At 42.7% G+C, this 21709-nt stretch overlaps 1 protein-coding gene across 8 annotated transcripts in view; it reads right to left on the reverse strand.

The window, feature by feature from the left end:
* Nucleotides 1–5651: 5651 nt before the first annotated feature.
* Nucleotides 5652–21709, reverse strand: part of LOC120533554 (ribonuclease inhibitor-like) — a 48749-nt gene continuing 32691 nt past the window's right edge. For 6 of the 8 annotated variants that reach the window (XM_039760495.1, XM_039760491.1, XM_039760490.1 and 3 more), the window contains 4 exons: nt 13941–14120; nt 9155–9331; nt 7132–7299; nt 5652–5886 (listed from right to left, as the gene is read on the reverse strand). In XM_039760495.1, the coding sequence (XP_039616429.1) occupies nt 5787–5886; nt 7132–7299; nt 9155–9331; nt 13941–14011 (516 nt within the window). In that variant the 5' untranslated portion in view covers nt 14012–14120 and the 3' untranslated portion in view covers nt 5652–5786. The remainder of the gene's footprint in view (nt 5887–7131; nt 7300–9154; nt 9332–13940; nt 14121–21709) is intronic. The other 2 variants (XM_039760493.1, XM_039760492.1) reach the window with 1 other exon arrangement.

Raw genomic sequence — 21709 nt, forward strand, 5'->3', positions numbered from 1 at the left:
TGTCAACATCTAAAGTTGAAGCAGTCGGACTGGATACACACCCGGACCCCTAGTGCTCTTTCAGTAGGAAGTAAAACTTAATCGAGGTCAAGGCCTGTTATTTCCTTTGCCCTGTCATCTTTAGTAATGTTTTCCAACACAGCTTGATCATTGCTAACCCACCTTGATATCTTAAAGCCTCCTGTCTGAGAGATGCAGCTTTCAGATTGTGATACAGAGACACACTTTGTCCAGCTGATTCAATTGACTTTTATAGAAAAGTATATTCTTAAAGTTGATGATCTGCATATATTCAAAGAGAATCGGGAGCATATATGAAAATAAGCCTTATATCCTGGTGCACGTTAGTATAGTCTTAGACCATGAAGAAGTTAATTAAGAAAGGCCACAACTGATTTTAGCATAAAAGACCAGCCTGCCTGCCCTTTTACTTGCTTTGTTTTGAATTTCTGTGAATCAAGGACGTTGTGTTCTTTGAAGGAGGTCAGCTGACGAACAGCGAGATTTTGTTTTAGGAACACAAGTGCTGGGTCTTCTGCCTGACATACTGTGGATTAAGCAAGTCTCTCTAAGCACTCAAGGCTTAATTATGTGAACACTACAGGCAAGCTTTCATATTAGTGTATATATAAATATCTCTATATATACTGTGGCAGAGATCCTGGCCGGGACGCCCCTTTCACACTGGATTTGGGGGAGCAGCCATGGGATGCACACTACATCCCCCAGAACACTTGCTGGCAGTTTCCCCCCCCCAGGTTACATCAGGGCCACAATTGTGTAACACCGGAGCTCATCCCTGTTGGGCTCCGTGGCCACCGTCAGGGCGAGCTGCATGGCTTCCTGAGCCCATCTGGGCAGCAATACAGCGACACCCGGGAGTGCAGCCTTAATTAGGTTAATTATCACCTGAAGCACTTCTGGGTGGGCTATAAAAGGAGCCTGCAGCCACTACCTGGGGCACCAGAGTCGAGTGGAGGAGGACAAATCTGCCTAGGAGGAGTGGAGGAGAAAGACAAGTGACATTTGCGGTGTTTTGTCTTTTGTGTGTGTCTTGGAGACTGTGTAGGGCCTGTAGAACACGGTGAAGACATGCCCTATGCTGAAGACAAAAATAAAATCTTTTTGTTCATTTTAATACGTGCCTCCATGTCAGTCTGTGTTGGGTCGATGCCAAGGGAGCGCTTTTACCACAATATATAAAATCCAACGTCTGTCTGTATGTCTGTCCGCTTTTCACGAGAGAATTACCTAATGGATTTAGATCAGGTTTTTTTCTATAATTTGCTTCAACATTCCGGTTGATTTTGTGACGTCTCTCATTGTGCTAAGTATCATAGTTCGCTTGCAGTACCGATTTACTTGTGCGAATCAGAGGGGAGAGATGTGTGTCCCTCCTTACTCACGTGGCAGCCTCTGAGCTTACCTTGTTTCCGCTTAGCTAGTGAATGAGAGAACTACTTAACGGATTTAGATCGAGCTTTTTTCTATAATTTGCTTGAACATTCTGGTTAATTCTGTGACTTGTCTCATGGCGTTAAGAATCATAGTTCACTTATAGGAGGGATATACTCTGCTAATCTGAGACAGAGGCTGTGGGTCGATGGTGGGGGGAAACGTGACATCAGCAGTGGGGAGGCAGGCGGGGCCCTACTCACTCACGTGCCAGCCTCTGTTTGAATCTCTCTTCCTGTGGTCACGTTTTGGAGTGTACCTTACCTCCGCTTAGCTAGAGATACCGGTTTGATTTTTAAAGTTTGTCCTGTTTCACTGCTACGTTCAAATATATATACTGTATGTAGGAGCATTTAAGTTTATATGCTTGTGCCCCTTTATGAATAATAATAAAGTTACAGAAGTGTATACTAAACCAGTTTTAAACTATGTAAGCATTAACTGTTATGGGCCTTTGCATTTATTTCGAGTAGTTAGGAGGCACCACGCCAAGCTGTCCACAGCTTAGTCCTTATCAGTGAAGCTGCACACTGCCACCTAACTGGCATGGCTATTATGTCAGCCATAAGAGATGCTAGTGAAATGAGTAAACATTAATTGAATTATTAATTAAGCAGTCCAGTTTTCATAGGTGGGTTGTACAGAGTCTACAGCAGTGGTGAGAACTAATTAACAAAAAGCCGTCAATCTTTAACAGCTCAGGATTAGGGAGGAGTGATTAGGTGACGCTCACCTCAAAGAGGCAAATACGTCTTTTGAGCCAAAGGGATTTTAATGAGAAACAGATAGTGAAGGGTAAATTGTTATGAGAAAGTTTATGACAGCAAGATATTGTTATGAGAAAGTCAGCAACATCTGGTGATTGTTATGAGAAAAGGTGCTGAGCGAGGTCATCATCGTGAGAAACCCTGGAAAGTAAATGATGGGAATCTGTGTGAAAGGGGGATATTTAGTGATGAGAATTGTAATAAATCTGAAGCACACAGAATGCTCGGGTCTGAAGTCATCTGAGCTGAGTTTGTATGTGCGCCGTACAATAAAGTCTGATTTTGCTGCCTGTCCCGAGACTCCGAGTGCCTTCTTTTGGGCTCAAGGTGCCCGAGCTGCCTGATCTGCTTCAACACTTTATGCAGACATCAAAAAAAAAATTGTGCAAAACTGTGTCTACTAATGTAGCATCAAATAAATGCCTGCTGTCCTCAGCACATTGTCCAAGAGCATAACTAGCACAGCTTGGTGAGGAGGTGGCACCAAACAATGGCACTTGCATTCCTTTAATGTAACTATCTGGCCACCATAATAATCTGAGTAAATCAGCATCCTCTGAAGGAACACTAACCTGGAGGAACATGGCTTCCACATCAGCCATAATACCAAAGATTCTTTGTGGAACCTCATAATGACACCAATCAGTGTGCTAGTAATATCTGGCCTCTGAAGAAGATGCTCATTTAGTGTGGTCCTTTGAAAAGAAGCTGCACAATCGAATACCACACACACCTTGCGTTTCTTGAGCTGGTATACCCCATGATGCAGAATGCACCACACATTTCCATCTCTGCGACTGCAGTCTTTATTTGAATCTTTTTACTGCATAACCTTTAATGGCTATGGAATGTCATGGATTTGCTTGAACCACAACTGAGGCAGAGCAGAGTCTTCTTGTCCACAAAGATCTTCAGCCTTCTCAGCACAGAAGAGGGTGCAGATGAACATCATGTCTCCTTCAAGGCTGCTGACCTTGGAAATCAAACTCTCTGCTCCATTGTAATGTGACTCAGCTTTTCCTCTGTCTCATTTTAAAATGATACCTTCCTTCTCTCCTCCATTAATTGTCCCCCTCTGTCCTATTTGACACTCCCCTTCTGTCCCCTATCTCTCCTGTCTCTCTAACGATCTTTCTCTTTCTAGTTCTTCTTCATGCACCATTGTTTGTCTCTCTGTCTCTTCTCCTCTATCACACTCAAAGTCCATCTGTCCAAACTCTGCTTCTTGTCCAGCTGTCCAGGAGAAGCTCACCTTCAAGCTTAGGTCTCACGCTCCATCATCCAGGCCCTTAGTAAATGGACTGTCATCTCAGTTCCACTCTTACAGTGCATCCGGAAAGTATTCACAGCGCATCACTTTTTCCGCATTTTTTTATGTTACAGCCTTATACCAAAATGGATTCAATTCATTTTTTTTCCCTCAGAATTCTACACACAACACCCCATAATGACAACATGAAAAAAGTTTACTTGAGGTTTTTGCAAATTTATTAAAAAAAAAAAAAATGAGAAATCACATGTACATAAGTATTCACAGCCTTTGCTCAATACTTTGTCGATGCACCTTTGGTAGCAATTACAGCCTCAAGTCTTTTTGAATATGATGCCACAACCTTGGCACACCTATCCTTGGCCAGTTTCACCCATTCCTCTTTGCAGCACCTCTCAAGCTCCATCAGGTTGGATGGGAAGCGTCGGTGCACAGCCATTTTAAGATCTCTCCAGAGATGTTCAATCGGATTCAGGTCTGGGCTCTTGCTGGGCCACTCAAGGACATTCACAGAGTTGTCCTGAAGCCACTCCTTTGATAATTTGGCTGTGTGCTTAGGGTCGTTGTCCTGCTGAAAGATGAACCGTCGTCCCAGTCGGAGGTCAAGAGCACTCTGGAGCAGGTTTTCATCCAGGATGTCTCTGTACATTGCTGCAGTCATCTTTCCCTTTATCCTGACTAGTGTCCAAGTTCCTGCCGCTGAAAAACATCCCCACAGCATGATGCTGCCGCCACCATGCTTCACTGTAGGGATGGTATTGGCCTGGTGATGAGCGGTGCCTGTTTTCCTCCAAATGTGACCAGAGAATTCCAGAGAATTTTGTTTCTCATGGTCTGAGAGTCCTTCAGGTGCCTTTTGGCAAACTCCAGGCGGGCTGCCATGTGCCTTTTACTAAGGAGTGGCTTCCTTCTGGCCACTCTACCATACAGGCCTGATTGGTGGATTGCTGCAGAGATGGTTCTCCTTCTGGAAGGTTCTCCTCTCTCCACAGAGGACCTCTGGAGCTGTGACAGAGTGACCATTGGGTTCTTCGTCACCTCCCTGACAAAGGCCCTTCTCCCCTGATCACTCAGTTTAGATGGCCGGCCAGCTCTAGGAAGAGTCCTGGTGGTTTCGAACTTCTTCCACTTATGGATGATGGAGGCCACTGTGCTTATTGGGACCTTCAAAGCAGCAGAAATTTTTCTGTAACCGTCCCCAGATTTGTGCATCGAGACAATCCTGTCTTGGAGGTCTACAGATAATTCCTTTGACTTCATGCTTGGTTTGTGCTCTGACATGAACTGTCAACTGTGGGACCTTATATAGACAGGGGTGTGCCTTTCCAAATGTAGAATTCTGAGGAAAAAAATGAATTTAATCCATTTTGGAATAAGGCTGTAACATAACAAAATGTGGAAAAAGTGATGCGCTGTGAATACTTTCCGGATACACTGTATTTCTTATTATGTGTTTGGTGTCCTCCATCCCTCCATTTTATGAACCCACTCAGTCCAGTTCAAGGTCAACATCGGGTTCAATGCATGACATTTAACATTGGGTGGGCTGCCAGTCCCTCACACTTTGTAGACCAGCAGGCGTTTTGCTCTCATTACTTTTTAAATGGCTCACTTGTTCAGGCCACTGCTCCCTAAAGAGGGCACGAATGGAGGTGACAATGAGGGAATGACAAAGAGACCTGAGCCTTGTGTGTGTTGAAGTGTCACAGAAGTCCAAACCAGCACATGGTAGAGTCTGTTCCGTCACAAACAGAAGATGACATGAATTGTGTGCAAATGATGCAGTGAACCAGGAGTGGAGCAGACAGGGGTTCAAACAGCACCACATGATGTTGAGGAGCAGTAGGTTTATGAGGTTTCAGCTCAGAGGACCATCAGCTTGACCTGTGATGGCCCGGTGCCTGTCCAGAATTTGTCACCAATGCCAGGATTAGACTCACTTTCCATCACCCTACAACTGGACTGTTCACTCATGTCTGCTCCTGCTGCTGCCCTCGGTGGGCTTTGTTACCCCCGCTGGTTTCAGATGACAATTCTCACTGTGGCCCTCTGGCTGGTGAAACTCAGGGGTCTCTGGTCTGAACTTGTGGAGTTTAGTGATAAGTTAAGGGTGACAGGGTACAGAAACACAAGTGAGTTTAAAGAAGAAGCACACAGGCTGAGAAGACGACATGGAGAGTTTATTAAATATGGAGGAGAGCTGAGGGGATTATAAAAGAATAAAGAGGAGAATTCAGAGAGAGTGGACAGGGGGCGTCATCACAGGGGTCAGTTGATCAGTAGGTCCAGTCTTCTCATATCTTGATATTCACCTGCCGTCCAGTCCTGTTCAGCTCATCCTGTAGTGACCTCAGGTTCGTCTTCTCACTCTCACCGATCTCGTTACGACTCAGCCTGAGAAGGACACAAGTGTGAGTTACAAACATAATACAATACAATTTATTTTTGTATAGTCCACAATCACACAAGAAGTGCCACACTGGGTTTTAACAGGCCCTGCTTCTTGACAGCCCCCCAGCCTTAATTCTCTAAGAAGAAAAGGAAAAACTCCCAAAAAAAACCCTTGTAGGGGAAAAACTGGAAGAAACCTTGGGAAAGGCAGTTCAAAGAGAGACCCCTTTCCAGGTAGGTTGGGTGTGCAGTGGGTGTCAAAAAGAAGAGAGTCAATACAACACACAGAACAGAACACAAGCAATCCTCAATACAGTAAAAAATAAAAAATGTAGAAGTACAGAGTAGAATTTAACAATAGATGTTATCACATAATTTGATTTAGATTTGCCAGAGTCCTGGAGACCTCATTCATCAAGCTGCCTCCCCCATTTGGCCATTCCACAGCTGAAATAGCGCTAATCCGATGAAAGAACCCCTCTTTCCCATGATTCCTACGATCCTTCATCAGGGATGACTTTACCTTAGGCAGGCAGAACAACTTGGCAGGTGGGCCGTGGCACCATAAGAGGACCCCACCACACACACTGTACTATCACAGTGGCATGCCCACTCAGGTCAGCTTCCCAGAATTCTCCTTAGTGTCCCTAAGTCACATGACATGTCTGTCACCCCGCCGGTCACTCAGTTCACTGTCCAGTCAGGTCACCGACCTCAGTGAAAGTGTTCAGTCAGGCCGAGGGTCCTCCATGGCTGCTACTGACAGTTTTATTTTTTTATTCTCCTTCATTGTTTTCCACTGTTTTTATAACATTGTTCTGTTCATTTATTATTTCTTTAATTCTGTATTATCTGTTATTTTTATTCTATTTTGTTATTATTGAGTATCTGTGTCTTTCTTGCAGTTCTCTCACATTCCTTGTATTTTGTGGTTTGATCCCAAGACACAGGACCACCTGTCCCCAACTCTCTAAAGGCTGCAGCTCATTTGACTGCCCTCTGGTGATTGGTGGTCTTTGTGAGTATTTTGCTCTTTTGTTTTTAATTCTGATTATTGCCTTTGAACCTTTGGCTCTTGAGTTCAGATTCTCTTACAGTTTGTGTTTTTTGAAAGTTGTTAGCATTGGATTTCCTTTGACAGCGCCTTAAGCTCTTTTGTTAATAAACCTCGTCTTTTATAAAGACCACTTTTGGACTTGTCTCTGCTTGTGACTTCATAAACCCACACACCTCACCCTGCTTACTCACCTCAGTGTCTTTAATTTACAGTTTGGGGTCCACAGACCCTCACACAGCTGACGAGCTCCTGGATCTCTCAGTTTGTTTCTGTTCAGTTCAGTCAGCTGTGAGTGTGGAGAAGAGAAGATTGAGGAGAGAGATGAGGAACATCTGGAGGTGAGACCACAAAAGGACAGGCTGTGGAGATAAAGAAAGAGAAGTGAGGACATGAGGAGGGATAGACAGACAGACAGACAGACAGACAGACAGACAGACAGACAGAAGGCCACAGAGCTCAAAGGCTCAATGACCGCTGGCATTTTTACTTTTCACTGAGCCTGTTTGAACCTGAGACCACCGCTGTTCTCATAAGTAACTCACCAAACACCTGAGAGGGTCTACGGCCTTCATGCTGTACTGACAGATGAGAAGTCATTGAAACAGACACACAGACATTAATATTGGACATGAACCTCAAAGAAATGAGACTAACAGTGTCCTGCACTAGAGAGTCCACAGGGACTTGTAGAAGGTGACAATGTGGGGTGGGGTGACAAAGTGGGATTTCATTGTGTCATTCAGGATTCAGGATGTGTAGATATTTTGTTTGATTTTTAGGACATCATGGAAAGACAACTGTTAGACATTCTGGTCACTGCAGAGCTTAACACTCAGCTGTTTGTCATGATGGACTCTCACAGTAATTAGATGATGACAATGACACTCTGTTGGCTTAAAAGGACAAACACTGGGCCTGACTTTAGAAGTGATGACATAATGGACATGGAGGACAAGACTGACATGTGACACTCCTGTCCTCGGCCACTGAGATCTCACATACTGACCGGTGACATTAACCAGCTGACCTTTGACCACTAAACACCTCAGTGGTGCTGAGCTCAGTTTTCTTATTCCTTCTACTAATTTGTAATAAAGCAGGAGGACGAGCTTCAAAAAGATTGTCAGCGTCCCAGAGTGCAGTCCAGTGGGCATTGAGGTGGTCTGAGTGGATTGTGAAGAGACCCCCATGACTGCTGAGCACTGCTGTCCATTCACAGCTCTGCCTATAAGTGATTTGATCAAAATAACAGCAAAGGAAATCCACAGCACTTTATCAGCTGACCTCACAGGATGTGTGGGGGTCACATGAGTGACATGTTTGTGTCCTCACAGTTTGAATTTGTCACAACAACAGCTCATTTCTTTATGTCCTGCCTTTTTAATGACTTGTGTTTATAAAAGTCAGGACAGGCCAGTGGACAGTAAGGGGGTGGAATAAAGATGCTGGGGTCTTTACAAGGCTTTACAAATAATATCAGAAATATTCAAACAAAATGTTAAAGTCAATGGACTTGGGTAAGGATGTCAGTGCACACCAAAGGCCATCAGTCACACAGACGTCACCAAACCTACAAGTCCCCAAGTCCTCTGCTCTTTCCACCTTTCCTCCTGTTGCTCTGTCTGTCCTCCTCTCTCTCCTTCTCCTCTGCCTTGTCCTCCTCTTTTATTTATCCTTTTCTTCATTCTGTTCATCTACTTCTCTTGTCTCTCCTTATGTTTGCTATTCTATTATCATTGTTCTAATCTGTCACTCCAGTTCAGCTCTAGCTGTCCACTCCTCTTTGACTTCTGTCACTTTAGCCAGCTCCTCCGTATTCAATTTCAGTGATTTTTAACAAACTTTAGTAAGGACATCAGAGGAGTGTAAGGGGGAAAGTGACAATAGAAGACAGGGACAAGTACGAGATTAAAATAAAGAATGGACAGCGTGGGCTTGTGGGACAAGAAATAAAAACAGTCTGGACAGAGAGGATGAGGAGAGTGACCAGTGTGGTGGACTGGCTCAGGGTCACAATGCTGTCTTTAGGAATTGAATTATTAAAAGGAAATCTGCAGTTGTGTCACCTCATGTCAATCTGTCTGTCCATAAAGGACACTACAGTCTGTCCTGATTAAACACAGCGTTTGTGTTGTGGGAGTGGAAAAGTCAAAGCCATAATGCGAGAAGAAATAAAATTCATGACACACACTCTCTCACTTGTTGTTCACTTACTTCAGTTTCTCTAATTTGCAGTTTTCACTCCTCAGCCCCTCACACAGCTGATCCACTCCTGAATCCTCCATGTTGTTGTTGCTACACAGGTCCAGTTCAGTCAGTTGTGATTGTGGAGCAGAAAGAGATGAGGAGAGAGCTGAGCAACATCTGGAGGTGAGACCGCAACAAGACAGGCTGTGGAGAAGAAAAGAGAGTAGTGAGGACATGAGGAGAGACAGACATACAGACAGAAGGACAAACAACACAAAGGTTTAATGGCCACTTGTATTCTGACTTTTCACTGAAGTGCAGTGTGAACACGAGACCACTGCCATTCTTATACAGTACCTGACATGGTCTCCTGCCTTCACGCTGAACTGACTGATGCCAAGTCATTCAGACTAACATGTGGACATCAACACTGGATAAGAACGTCACAGACATGAGACTGACGGCGTCTTGCACTCATGTGACAAGAGGGACTTGTCACAGGTGACCATGGGGTGAGGATGACAAACTGGAATTCTGGTCTGTCATTTACCAGTCAGTACTGGCAGCTCTAGTGTTGACTGGCAGCAGGGACATTATACTCAAATTATATAATGCACTAGTGAGACGATATCTGGAGTATTGTGTGCAGTTCTGGTCACCATAATATAAGAAAGACATAGCAGCACTTGAAGCTGTGCAAAGGAGAGTAACCAAGTGTATCATGGGACTGAAGGACATGTCCTACGGTGACAGACTCAGAGAATTTAACCTGTTTAACTGAGCAGGTGAGACTGTGTGTGGACCTCATCCAGGTATTTAAAATCCTCAAAGGCATTGATAAAGGAGATCCTGCAGAATTCTTTCAGCTTAAGGGTGAATCACGTACTGAGGACATTGGTAGAAATTAAAAGAAAGTGCATTTAGGACTGAAGCCAGGAAGAACTTCAGTATGCAAAGAGTTGCGTGACTCTAAAACAAACTACTAAGACATGGAGTTGAAGCAGAAACCTTGACGAGCTTTAAGAAGAATATGGATGAAATATCGGAACAGCTTAGCTGTTAACTAAACAAACAGGCTTGATGGACTGAATGTTCTCCTCTCATTTGTCTTATGTTTTTATGTCACTTTGCTTCATCTCTTGTATGACCCCTTGTAAAGCACCAAGACTCACGCGAGGCTCCTGTTTGTAGACTTCTCTTCAGCTTTTAACACCATTCAGCCTCACCTTCTTACACATAAACTCATTAAAGAATTTAATTTCAACTTCAGTTTGGTAGGATGGCTGACTGACTTAAGAGACAGGACTTGAAGAGTGAAAGTCAATGGCTGTCTGGCTGACATGTTGTCCTCCTCCACAGGTCCCCTCATGTCTGTTCTTTTACCTCTTTTGTACTCCTCTACACTAATGGTGGTCTCAGTAAATCTGAGGTTCATCTTATTATGTGCTGATGACTCAGTAATTGTTAGCCTACTGAGTGTGAATGAAACCAGTCCTGGTCCAGTGGGAGATGACTTTGTGAACTGGTATGATGAGTCTTTTCTACTAATAATCAAAATTAGAAGCAACACCAGTCACCAACAAGAAACAATCACCAAAGAGCAGGCAGTGGAGATCATTGACAGTTATAAATATCTGAGGACAATCAAAGACTCAGAGCTGACTTTTAAATGAAGCACAGAAGCCATCAGCACAAAGGGACAGCAGCAGCTCAACTGTTGTGGATCACAGGGGTGTGTACAGCCATCCTGACCCCAATACAGGCATGCTGGGCACAAACTGCCACACAGCACACCTTTATTTATAGGTGGGGAAGCTTTGCTTCCTATGAAGAACATAATGTCCTCAAGAGAAAAACACAGTTTTCTCTCTCTCTCTCTCTCTCTCTCTCTCTCTCTCTCTCTCTCAGGTGTGGTGGACGTCCACTGTAGGGCTCTGCAGCTCCCCCTGGCACTCCCCACAGAACCAACAGGGCTTCACCAAACTCCAAATCCCAGCGTGCCCTGCAGGAATCCGTGCTGCCGCAGCAACCCAAAAGGGCTGCCGTCTAGCATCCCAGAGGAGGTAGCGCCTCACAGTTGCTCTCTTCCAGTGCTTCCAGCTGGGTAATGGCCGAGGCTGCCTGTCACACTGTTTATGGAAGCAGAGTCTTTGTAATGTGAGTCCTTCTGTGATGACACTCTTTTATAAATCTCGTATTAAATCTGTTTGTATTTATGCTCTGCTATCCTGGTTTGGAAATCTTAATGTCAAAAACAAAAACAGAATAAACCAGACTGTAAAATGGAGCAGTAAAATAACAAGGACTGAACAGTTCAATCTCACAGACGTGTTTAACAAGCAAGTGTTACAGACATCAGAGGGTCTTCTGTCAGACACGACTCATCCGCCACATTCGCAATTCCAGGTTTCACCATAAGGTCACAGGTTTCAAGTTAGAAGGACAAAAGGTAACCAGTTTAAATTCTGTTTCACTCCAACTGCTATTAATCTTTAAAATAAATTCAGTTTTAATAAACACACACATCCATAAATCATGGGATGATGAAGAGTAGCATTTGCATCTGTCATCAGTTAAGAGTAAATGTTGATTTAATTTTTTGTCTAATATGTTCTACCAGAAATATTACACTCACTGCTATATTTTATTTATTTGTACCAAGCTTATGTTTGATGGCTGTGTACTTTGTGACGTGTTCTTAACATTATGTTGTGGTCTCCTCTGTAAAACTTGATGAGAAACGAAATTTCTCTCTTAGGACAATAAAACAGAATGAGGGTCACTGCTGGACACTGGAGAGCTTGATGCTCAACTGATTATCCTGATGGACTCTCCTGATGTTACACTAACCAGGCGATGAAGACACTCTGTGTGTTTATAGTGACACCATTAAGGACACAGACTGGACTCAATCAATGACATAATAGACAGTGAGGACAACACTGACATTTGACACTTCTGTCCTCGGCCATTCAGACCTGACATTCTGACCGGTGACATTGACCAGCTGACCTCCACCACTAAAGACCACAGTGGTGTTGAATTCAGTTATTTTAGTCCTTCTACTAATTTGTTATAAAGCAGGAAAACAAACTGCAACAAAAACATCAGATAGAGTTAAAGTTCAACCTTCAGTCTAATCTTAATAACAATCACAGTAAATAATACTAGCATGACGTCACATACACAAGAACCTCAGATGTTGTGCCACTTCATTCACTCATTTCATTACAAACATATATCAGTTCAGCAGCTTATTACTGAGGTGCAGAAACTGCTCTTAAATCTCACAGTTCAGGTGTTCATAGTTCAGTAGCACCTGTCTGATGGATGGAGAAAGACAAATGTTCATGTTGTGTGACTAGGGTCCTTTATGATTTGTTTTGCCTTTTCTAAAGAGGTCTTGGCATCATAAATAAAGTTTATTCCAAGATGACAGATCAAACACATCAAAATCTGAGGTTGTGGGTTTAACAATTCTACCACTGACACTGTGTGACCACAAGAGAGTCACTTCACCTGTCTGTACAAAAAGAAAGAAATGGAACCAATTGAAAATCAAATGTTGTGTGTCATCTTGTTTAAAGGCATCAGTCAAACAGGAAGTAATAATAAAAATAACAATCAGCCTGATTTGCAGGTCTTCAAAGTCCCCCGCTCAGCTCTGCCCTCTAGTGGTGAAGCCCTGTCACTGCCCTCCTTGTATTTATTTCCGGCTCTCAGTTCTTTTCCCTTCTCCTACTCCTCTTTTTCCAAAGACCTCAGTTCCCATCTCCTTTTCTTTATCCCACTCCTTTTGTTTCCCATAATGCCTTGTGTTTCTGCTGACCAGTCAGTTATTTGTTCATTCAGTTGAATGAAGTTTGTGGTGTCTGGTAAACTCAGATCATTGACTGTGGACTCAGGTTCAACATCATTCACCATTAGTCCATCAAGTTACTAATCTGCTTATCAAAAGCAGGGTCAAGGAACAGCTGGAGTCTATCACAGCATGAATCAGGCACAAGGCTGGAACAACACCTGGACAGGAGACCAGTACATCACAGGGTGAGAACACAAACACACACACACACACACAGATCAGTTAATCATCACCAGTCCACCTAACATGAAGACCTTTGGACTGTTAAAGGAGACCAGAGATGCTGGAGGAAATCCATACAGACACTAGTAGGACATGCAGACTCCATGCTGTGGTTGGCTGGTAACTCCTACTGCTGCTGCCTGCCTGCCTGCCTTTCTTCCTGTTCTTTTGTATGTCCAGCTCTCACTCCTTCTCCTAATCTTATTTTATTTATCTTTTGACTTTTCTCTCCTTCTCTTGTCTCTCCTTATTTCTGATGTCCTATACTCATTGTTCTGTCACCTCAGTCCAGCTCTAGTTTGTCCACAGCCACTCTAGTCAGCTCTTCTGCCCCCACTCTCAGTGTTTCTCCTTCTTGTTCTGTTTCAGTGACTTTAACAAACTTTACTGAGGACATCAGTGGAGTGTGAGGGAGGAAAGTGACAAAGGAGGATGGGGGACAAGATTAAGTGTGGCATTGTGGGACAAGAAAGAAAATTAAAGACTGGATGGAGAGAACAATGACATTGGCCACTGTGGGGGTGGGGCTCATGGTCACAATGTTATCTTCATTTATTTAATGTGAGTCCACCTCATGTCCATCTGTCTGTCTGTCCAAATCTGAAACTGCAGTCTGTCCTCATTAAACACAACATTTGTACTGTGGGGGTAAAACAGTCAGAGCCATAAAGTCAGCAGAAATACAATTCAATGAACACACAGACACACACACTCTTGTTGTTCACTTACTGCAGTTTCTCTAATTTGCAGTTTTCACTCCTCAGCTCCTGACACAGATGATCAACTCCTGAATCCTCCATGCTGTTGTTGTTGTCGCTCAGGTTCAACTCAGTCAGTCATGAGTGTGGAGAAGAAAGAGCTGAGGAGAGAGCTGAACAACATATGGAGGTGAGACGACATGACCATAGGCTGTGGAGAAGAAGAGAGAGAAGTGAAAGGGACACACGTTGGGTCTCTCAGGTCACACATGCAGGATGGGAGAGGAGAGGCTCATCACAATGATGACAGAGAAAAGAAGAAACTGGAAAGAGCGAGTAGGAAGACCAGCAACAAAATGAAAGAGCATGTTGGCAATGAAATAAAAAGTCAAAGACAAGCAAGAAGAGCAGCTAAACAAAATGTATGTGAGCTGCTGGAGTCTCCTCTGTAATGATATACATTTAGAGAAGAAATGCAATAAGACAACATTGAGATTGTATGGAGAGGAAGACAAGAAAAGCACAGTGGGACAGACGTCATGTGGTTTGAAGACAACACACACGCTGGGATTTCATTGCTGTCGGTCTGTCTTTCTCCTTTCTTTCTTTCTTAACTCTTCTTTAGTTTTTCTTATTTTCCTCCACACAGTTTCATCTGATGAGCTCACCGAAGTGAGGACCTTTGTGTTTTCTACCCCATTAAATGCAGTTCTCTATTTCAGTCCATTCCTGCTTATCATGTCCACATGTGGCCTGTTGGTCAGACATATCAGTAACAATTTGAATGGACTGTTTACAGGACAACATGAGGAGCAACTGTCACCATGTGAGGACGTTGAGTGACCAGACAGGCCTGTTTAATAAAGTCAGAACAGACAATGTCACACTCTGAACCTGTCACCTCAGTCCACGTTCATTGTCATCACTTCTCCCACAATCCCTCACTTTATATTCATCATTGTCACCTCGTTAAAATCCCCATTCAGACACTTTTCAGCTCCATCTCATGTCAGTTTCATCAGGATATCATCTAAAATTGTCTGTTTGTCTTTCGGTTCTCTATAAATACAAACACATATAGCCTGGGGTCTCAATAAGTGACATGGCAACTACAGGCATAGCTGGACACTCAAGTGTGTCACTGAACTGCTCACATTTTATCTGAAACCCAATTTGAACCCAAAACCAATGCTGCCCATGAAGGCTCTGCACTCCTGGGTACGTCTTTTGTTCTTCAAGTCATCCTGAGTGGTGTAAGGTGGTCTCCTAAACTTACAGTATTCTCCACATAAGTGTCCAGACGGAGTTGTCACAGTTGATGGCAACAGAGTGACAAACTAATAATTCTGTTGGTCATTCACTAATCAGGACATGTGGACACTTTGTGTGACTTGAAGGTGACATCCAGAATAGACAATGAGGACACTCTGTTGGGTCTATTGTGACTCCTTGATTAGACGAGACTAGACTAGTTAAGAGTAGACCTATATTTCAGATCAATGACATAATGGACACGACTGACATGTGACACTTCTATCCTCAGGCATTCAGACCTCATATACTGACTGGTGCCATTGATCAGATGACCAGGCCTCAGTGGTGTTGAGCTCAGTTTTCTTACTCTTTCTACAGATGGTCAGCATCCCAAAGCCCAAACAGAGATCGTGTGAGAGTCTCTTTGTCTGAGTGGAATGTGAAGTGACGCCCATGACTGCTGACCACTGCTGTCCATTTCCAGCTCTGCCCATTCAGCTGAAGAGATCTGATCAAATGAATGGGTGACGCGCTGACATCGCCATCTGCTGGCTGAAACTGGAAATACACAGCACTTCATCACATAACTAGACAAGATGTGGGGGGGAGGTCACATGACTACCATCTTTATGTCCTCACTGTTTGTATTACTCAGAGCAGCTGATCATTTCTTCAGGGCTGACTTTTGTCTTTTCTCTGATGTGTTTTTCAATAAATAAAGCAGTGGACAGAAAGAGGGTGGACTAAAGATGACAGGGGCTTTATGAACATTTACAAACAATATAAATATTCAGGTACAATGTTAAAAGACATTAAATCAATAGACATGGATTCAGATTGTGAGTGCATGACCAAATCATGGAGAATTCACACATTTGACAAAAACAGAGGATTTAGGATCATGAACTGATACAGCGAGCTTCCACACCCACCACCTCAGGACCCCAGATTAGGACATGAGTTTAGGGCACCTCAGCACCACACTATTTCAGTTAGGATTGAACAGTGAGAGATTTTTTTACGGTGGTTGGAATGCCAATCCTTCCACCAACCCCCAATTTCCCCTGCAGATTGGAGGACCTACTTTCAGGGCTGGATGCAGGATAACGTCATAAGCAGGATGGAGCGATTGTAGGTTAAGGGCCATACTCATGGGCCGAATGAAGTGGAATTACCTTTAGCATTTACGGGATTTGAAGAAACAACCTTCCGATTGCCAGCACAGATCCATAAACTCAGAGCCATCACACTGCCCTATTAATAATATCATTATTATTATTATTATTATCACTCTTGGCTCTGTGATGGAGGATGTTCTTTCCAAGATAAAAGATCAGGTGTGTTTGTTCAAGACGTCTTATAAGACCCCTGAGTATCTGACAACATGCCATCACTCAGACCTGCAGGGTGGTATTCAACGAAGAGCATTTGTGAAACTGAGACTTAGCTGATGACGCCTTACTTGAAGAGGCCTTGTTTTCCATTTGAGGTTCAGTCAGTTCTATGAACGCCAAATGTTTCCAGTTAACACAGAGGTGTAAAATCATGAAGTACGACTACTTTGTTACTTTACTGAAGTACATTTTTCAGCTATTTGTATTTTATTTTTACTTTAGTAAATTTCTTTCATAGCTACTTTTATTTTTATGTCACTACATTTTAAGCTCAAATGGTATACTTTTTTCTTTGTTACATTCTCCAGCAAGTCCTCGCTACTCGTTACTCAGACTAAACTGTATCCTTCACCTAAACCATGATGGTGAACAATCTTTGAGAGTCATTTGAGAGTTGTTTTGTGACCCCCATGTTGCTACTCTTCAGAGAAAATTAAAGGAGGAGGGAAACTTAAAATTGACCCCCTTAAATACTCGGATTCACCTGTGTATGTAGGTTAGGGGTCACTGAGCTTACCAAGCCAATTTGAGTTCTAATAATTAGTTCTAAAAGTTTTGGAATCAATAAAATGACAACGGTGCCCAAATTTATGCACCTGCCTGATTTTGTTTGAACAATTATTGCACACTTTCTGTAAATCCAATAAACTTCATTTCACTTCTCAAATATCACTGTGTGTGTCTCCTATATGATACATTTAACTGACAATTTTTATCGTAACAACCAACGATTTATACAGGAAAATAATGACTATTAACAAGGTTGCCCAAACTTTTACATCCCACTGTATAATGCAGTGCCTTCTGTGCCTACCGGCATCTAAAGAAATCTCTGCTTTCAAGAATTCACCCTTAAATTTAAAAAAGCCTGTTGAGATTCGCGTTGTTTTCTCTTCTTATGCTGTGTTATATGGAGGCCCTGAAGTCTTTTCAGTTTTGTGCAAACAACATTTTATGGGCACTAGTAATATCTGGAGAGTACAAGTTGTATATTGTGCACATCATAATATCTGTATGTTGTACACACAAGGTATTGTGTCGGATTCTAACAAACTCAACTACTGAAAAGTTAGCGTGAACTCAGCCATAAAATCTGCTGGTTAGATGAAGAAGACAGACTCGGGTTCAAGTGAGATCTCGTGGTCACATGAGTTTCCATGAGAGTGGACTCCATGGTCCTGCTGTACCTTGTATGTGTGCCAATAAAAGAGGAGTCAGCTTTTCTACAAGCTGAGCTAAGTATTTGTGTTGCTAGAGGATCAATAAAATCTGATCGAGAGCCACAAAGACCAATGAAAGTACAGCTGACTTATGAAGTGAATATTCTAGCTTTGTGTACGAGAGTCAGTTCTGAGCAGTGATATATTTTAACGTTGTAAGTTGTTGGGAAATTACTGCACATTTGTTATTCTGTCTTAAACTGAACTGCAGTGTGTAACTTGTATCATCTCTGTTCTGTGCTAATTATTAGTTCTTTACGTGATTTAGAAGACAGAATTGAAATGTAACAGAATGTGCAGAGCATTCCTCAGTAGAACACGGACTCTCACATTTGTATTTGTCATTTTAGTGTGTGGTATGGAAGTTGAATTATTGGAGGGTAATATTAATGCAAATTGGTTAGAAGTGTGGGAAATTGCTATTCTGTAGACTTTAAATTGTCTATTGGAGGGCATTAATAATATAAATATGTATTGCTGCTTTTTTATTATTATTTATCTGATGGCTTTGTATTTTTTTAAGTATTACTTTATCAGTTAAGTTCACCAATTCATTATGATTCACAAACCAATTTCATGTACTCATCCTTGAGGGAACAAGAAACACGTTTTATATACTTAAGAGGGCACAACTCACTCGGGTCATGTCATGGCGGATACATAAGGACACTACTGTTCAAAATAATAGCAGTTAAAATGTCAGAGCAGCTGTGAGAAAGCCAGTGTTGGTGTTAATGCTTTGTGTAAATTAGCAGACATCCTCTCTGTGACACAACAACACTGAGGACTTTCAGCCGACGAATCATTGAGCAGAAGTGTGTGAAGAAACGAGATGAGGGTTCTTAATACCAACAGCAGCACATCTGTATAATGATAATATACAGTAATAATTTCTGTCCATTATTCAGGACTCGGGGTGAGGACACAACTGAAATGACTGACACAAGGCCATTTACAAATGTCAGCCTCTCCAGATGTGTGGTGACAGCAGCTGTAAATCAGTCAGCCTTTATTTTATAGAGCGCTAGTTACAAACTAACAACACAAACAAGAGGACAAATAAACACAATAAGGCAAAAATAAATAAGTGACAAAGGAAAGCTGACAGGAGAGGTGATGGGACATGGAAGGACATCACAGTCCAGTCCAGGAGGGACACACAGAGGGTCACCGGCTGCTCACAGTGACACTCCATTCTGTCCAGTCATCTTCTCTAAGGCCTTTCAGCAACCTGAGCTCAATGGACAAACTCCACTCAGCCGGGTGGTGACACGAGTTCAAGGTGATTGTTGTGTCATAGCGAGGGTCTCTCTCAGTGTCAGTGCACACACCAGCTGTCACAAACATGGTGGACCGAAGAGCTTTGGTGGTCAGTAGAGAGTTTTGACCCTGGACAGGCCTCCACTCTTCATGGACACTTAAGCACCAAATTTAAAAAACTGAATAATAAATAAGATAAAATAATAAGACAGAAAAATCAAAATCAAATAAAGAATACAAATGTGTTCGAGTGTCACTGTGACAAAGTGGACAAATGGACGCAGTTTACAAATTAGAATTTGTGTGCAAATATTGATGAAGATATTGCAGATAAAAAATATGAAGAGAGACAAAGCCATCCCCTTTATTTTATATAGCACCTTTCAATACAAATTCACCTCACATGTCCAGCTCTTTCCTTGTATTCTTAGTCTGAGCACAGACAGGTGACATTACTCACTCAGGGTGACACAACATGTGACAGGCAGGAACTGAACCCACGTCACTGGGATGTCAAGTGCGGCACCTCAGCCACTGGGCCACAGAACTGGGAATCAGGATTGGCCAAAATGACAGAGGAGGCGGGACATGAGCTGTCATTCAGCCTGAGAAGATGTGAAGAGAAGGCGGCCATCTCAGTGAATTTGATTTATCAGGCCTTTGATCAAATGGGACGCTTTAGTGTCTTTAGATGACCTAAAATGTGGATTGACTGAAGTGTTTGGTTATTGTGTTGTTAAACATTTGGTCAAAGTGTGAAGGCTAAGGGGGGGCTGAAGTGACACAAAGACACTCAAATGTGTGACATGAATAGGACAGTGGCACAGCGGTTAGACACACATCAGGGACCAGGGTGCAAATCTGAACACATGGCTGGATACTTTATAATATTCCCAGTAATGTGCAGTGAATACACTTGACTTGAACATTCCAAGTTTTCATCCTCTTTCTCTGTATGTTTAGCATTCGTTTGCTCAGAGGTTGATGCGCTTGATGCTTCTTGAGCAGTTCTTCTTTACTGCACCCTAGCGGCCCGCTGCTTCTCTTCTTTCGTCGGCATCTTTCACGTTAAAACTGATTAAGTCAGTGTTTGTGTTGTAATTACTTAGTACATTTTCCTTAATTTTTCACTTAAGCTGGCATTTCAGTCTGCCTCAAGAATGATTTAAGATATGAAGAGGGGAGGTGTGTGACCTGACATTTGCGTGATAGACATATGCGTGCCGACAAAATCGCGCAAGTTTCATTAAATATGAATTACTAGTTTAAAGCATAGATAATAATGTTTATTTTAGAAGTCAATATTATGAGATGCGGTATGCCATCAGCACGGCACGCAGATAGTCCTTAAGATCATGCCCTGCATATGTAGGAAGAATTGCAGCAAGGGTGTCCCACTCTCTTGGCCTCTCTCGCGATTTTGTCATGGCGATTTTGTCGGCGTGCATTTGTCGAAAACCAGTTAGTGGGTTTGTCGGTGCTCATTTGTCCGTCGCGGTTTTGTCGGGGCACATATGTCTATCGTGCTTTTGTCGGTGAACCGGGGAGGTGATGGCGAAGGTGGTAGGGAATGAGAATGGCGCCCGTACGCATGAGCCACACAGCTGCCCTGCTGGCTGCTGGAGAGAGTTGATTCTACAATAAAATAAAAATAAAAAGAGGAATAACCTTGGAGGTCAATCATCACCCGAAAGTAGATAGTGGGCGTCACGTAGTATATATGTACCAATTTTCAGGTGAATAAATCAAACGGTTTGTGAGCGACAGGTGATTTAAAATCCTGGACAGACAAATGAACAGTGACAGTAGCGTATTATATAGTTAAGCAAAATGACCCCTTTATTGGCTGACTAGAAAGATTACAATATGCAAGCTTACAAAGAGACTCAGGCCCCTTCTTCATGAAAGATGTTGATTACAAAGGTGTGGGAGTCACCATGTATATAAAACACAATTTAAATGGAAGGCTTCTTCAATTAGCTACAGCTACAGCTTAGTGAGGATGTTTGGTACGATGAGACAGCATTAGGGGTCAAGGCGTCATATTTGGAGTGTGTTACAGACCACCTAATGAAATCAATAGTTTCAATTTACATCCTTTTATAATATTAAAAACACCAGTTTAAAGGGGGATTTTACAGTCATGGGAGACATTAATTAGCTGAACATTTACTGGGCTAACCTTACAAATAACAAGAACAGGAGTTTATAGACGTAAGGAGTGACTGTTTATAACTCTGTATCTTAAATCATCTGAGCCACATGCGGTTTCTTCTTTTATCACATGACAAAGTCCTCCACAAGCCTCCTGTACTCCGACTCGTTTCTGTTAGTAATGTAGCCTATGATGGAGGGGTCATCTGAGAATTTCTGTACGTGGCAAAAGTAAACAGGAATGGAGAAACGACAGCTCCCTGAGTTTCTCCAGAATTTCACTCCACAATTTTTGACACACAGTCCCTCAGAGTCACAAACTGCTGTCTATTGGTCAGGTAGTCTGTGATCCAGGAGATTGTGGGGGCATCAAGTGCAAAGTCTTCAGCTTTTTCCCCAATCAATGAGGCAAAATGGTATTAAAGATACTGGATAAATCAAATAATATTATGCTAACTGTGATGCCAGCTTTGTTCAAGTGGGAGCAGACACTGTGGAGCATGGAGATCAGAACATCC

The sequence above is a fragment of the Polypterus senegalus genome, chromosome 8 (genome assembly GCF_016835505.1).
Source record: "Polypterus senegalus isolate Bchr_013 chromosome 8, ASM1683550v1, whole genome shotgun sequence".
Taxonomy (NCBI): Eukaryota; Metazoa; Chordata; class Cladistia; order Polypteriformes; family Polypteridae; genus Polypterus; species Polypterus senegalus.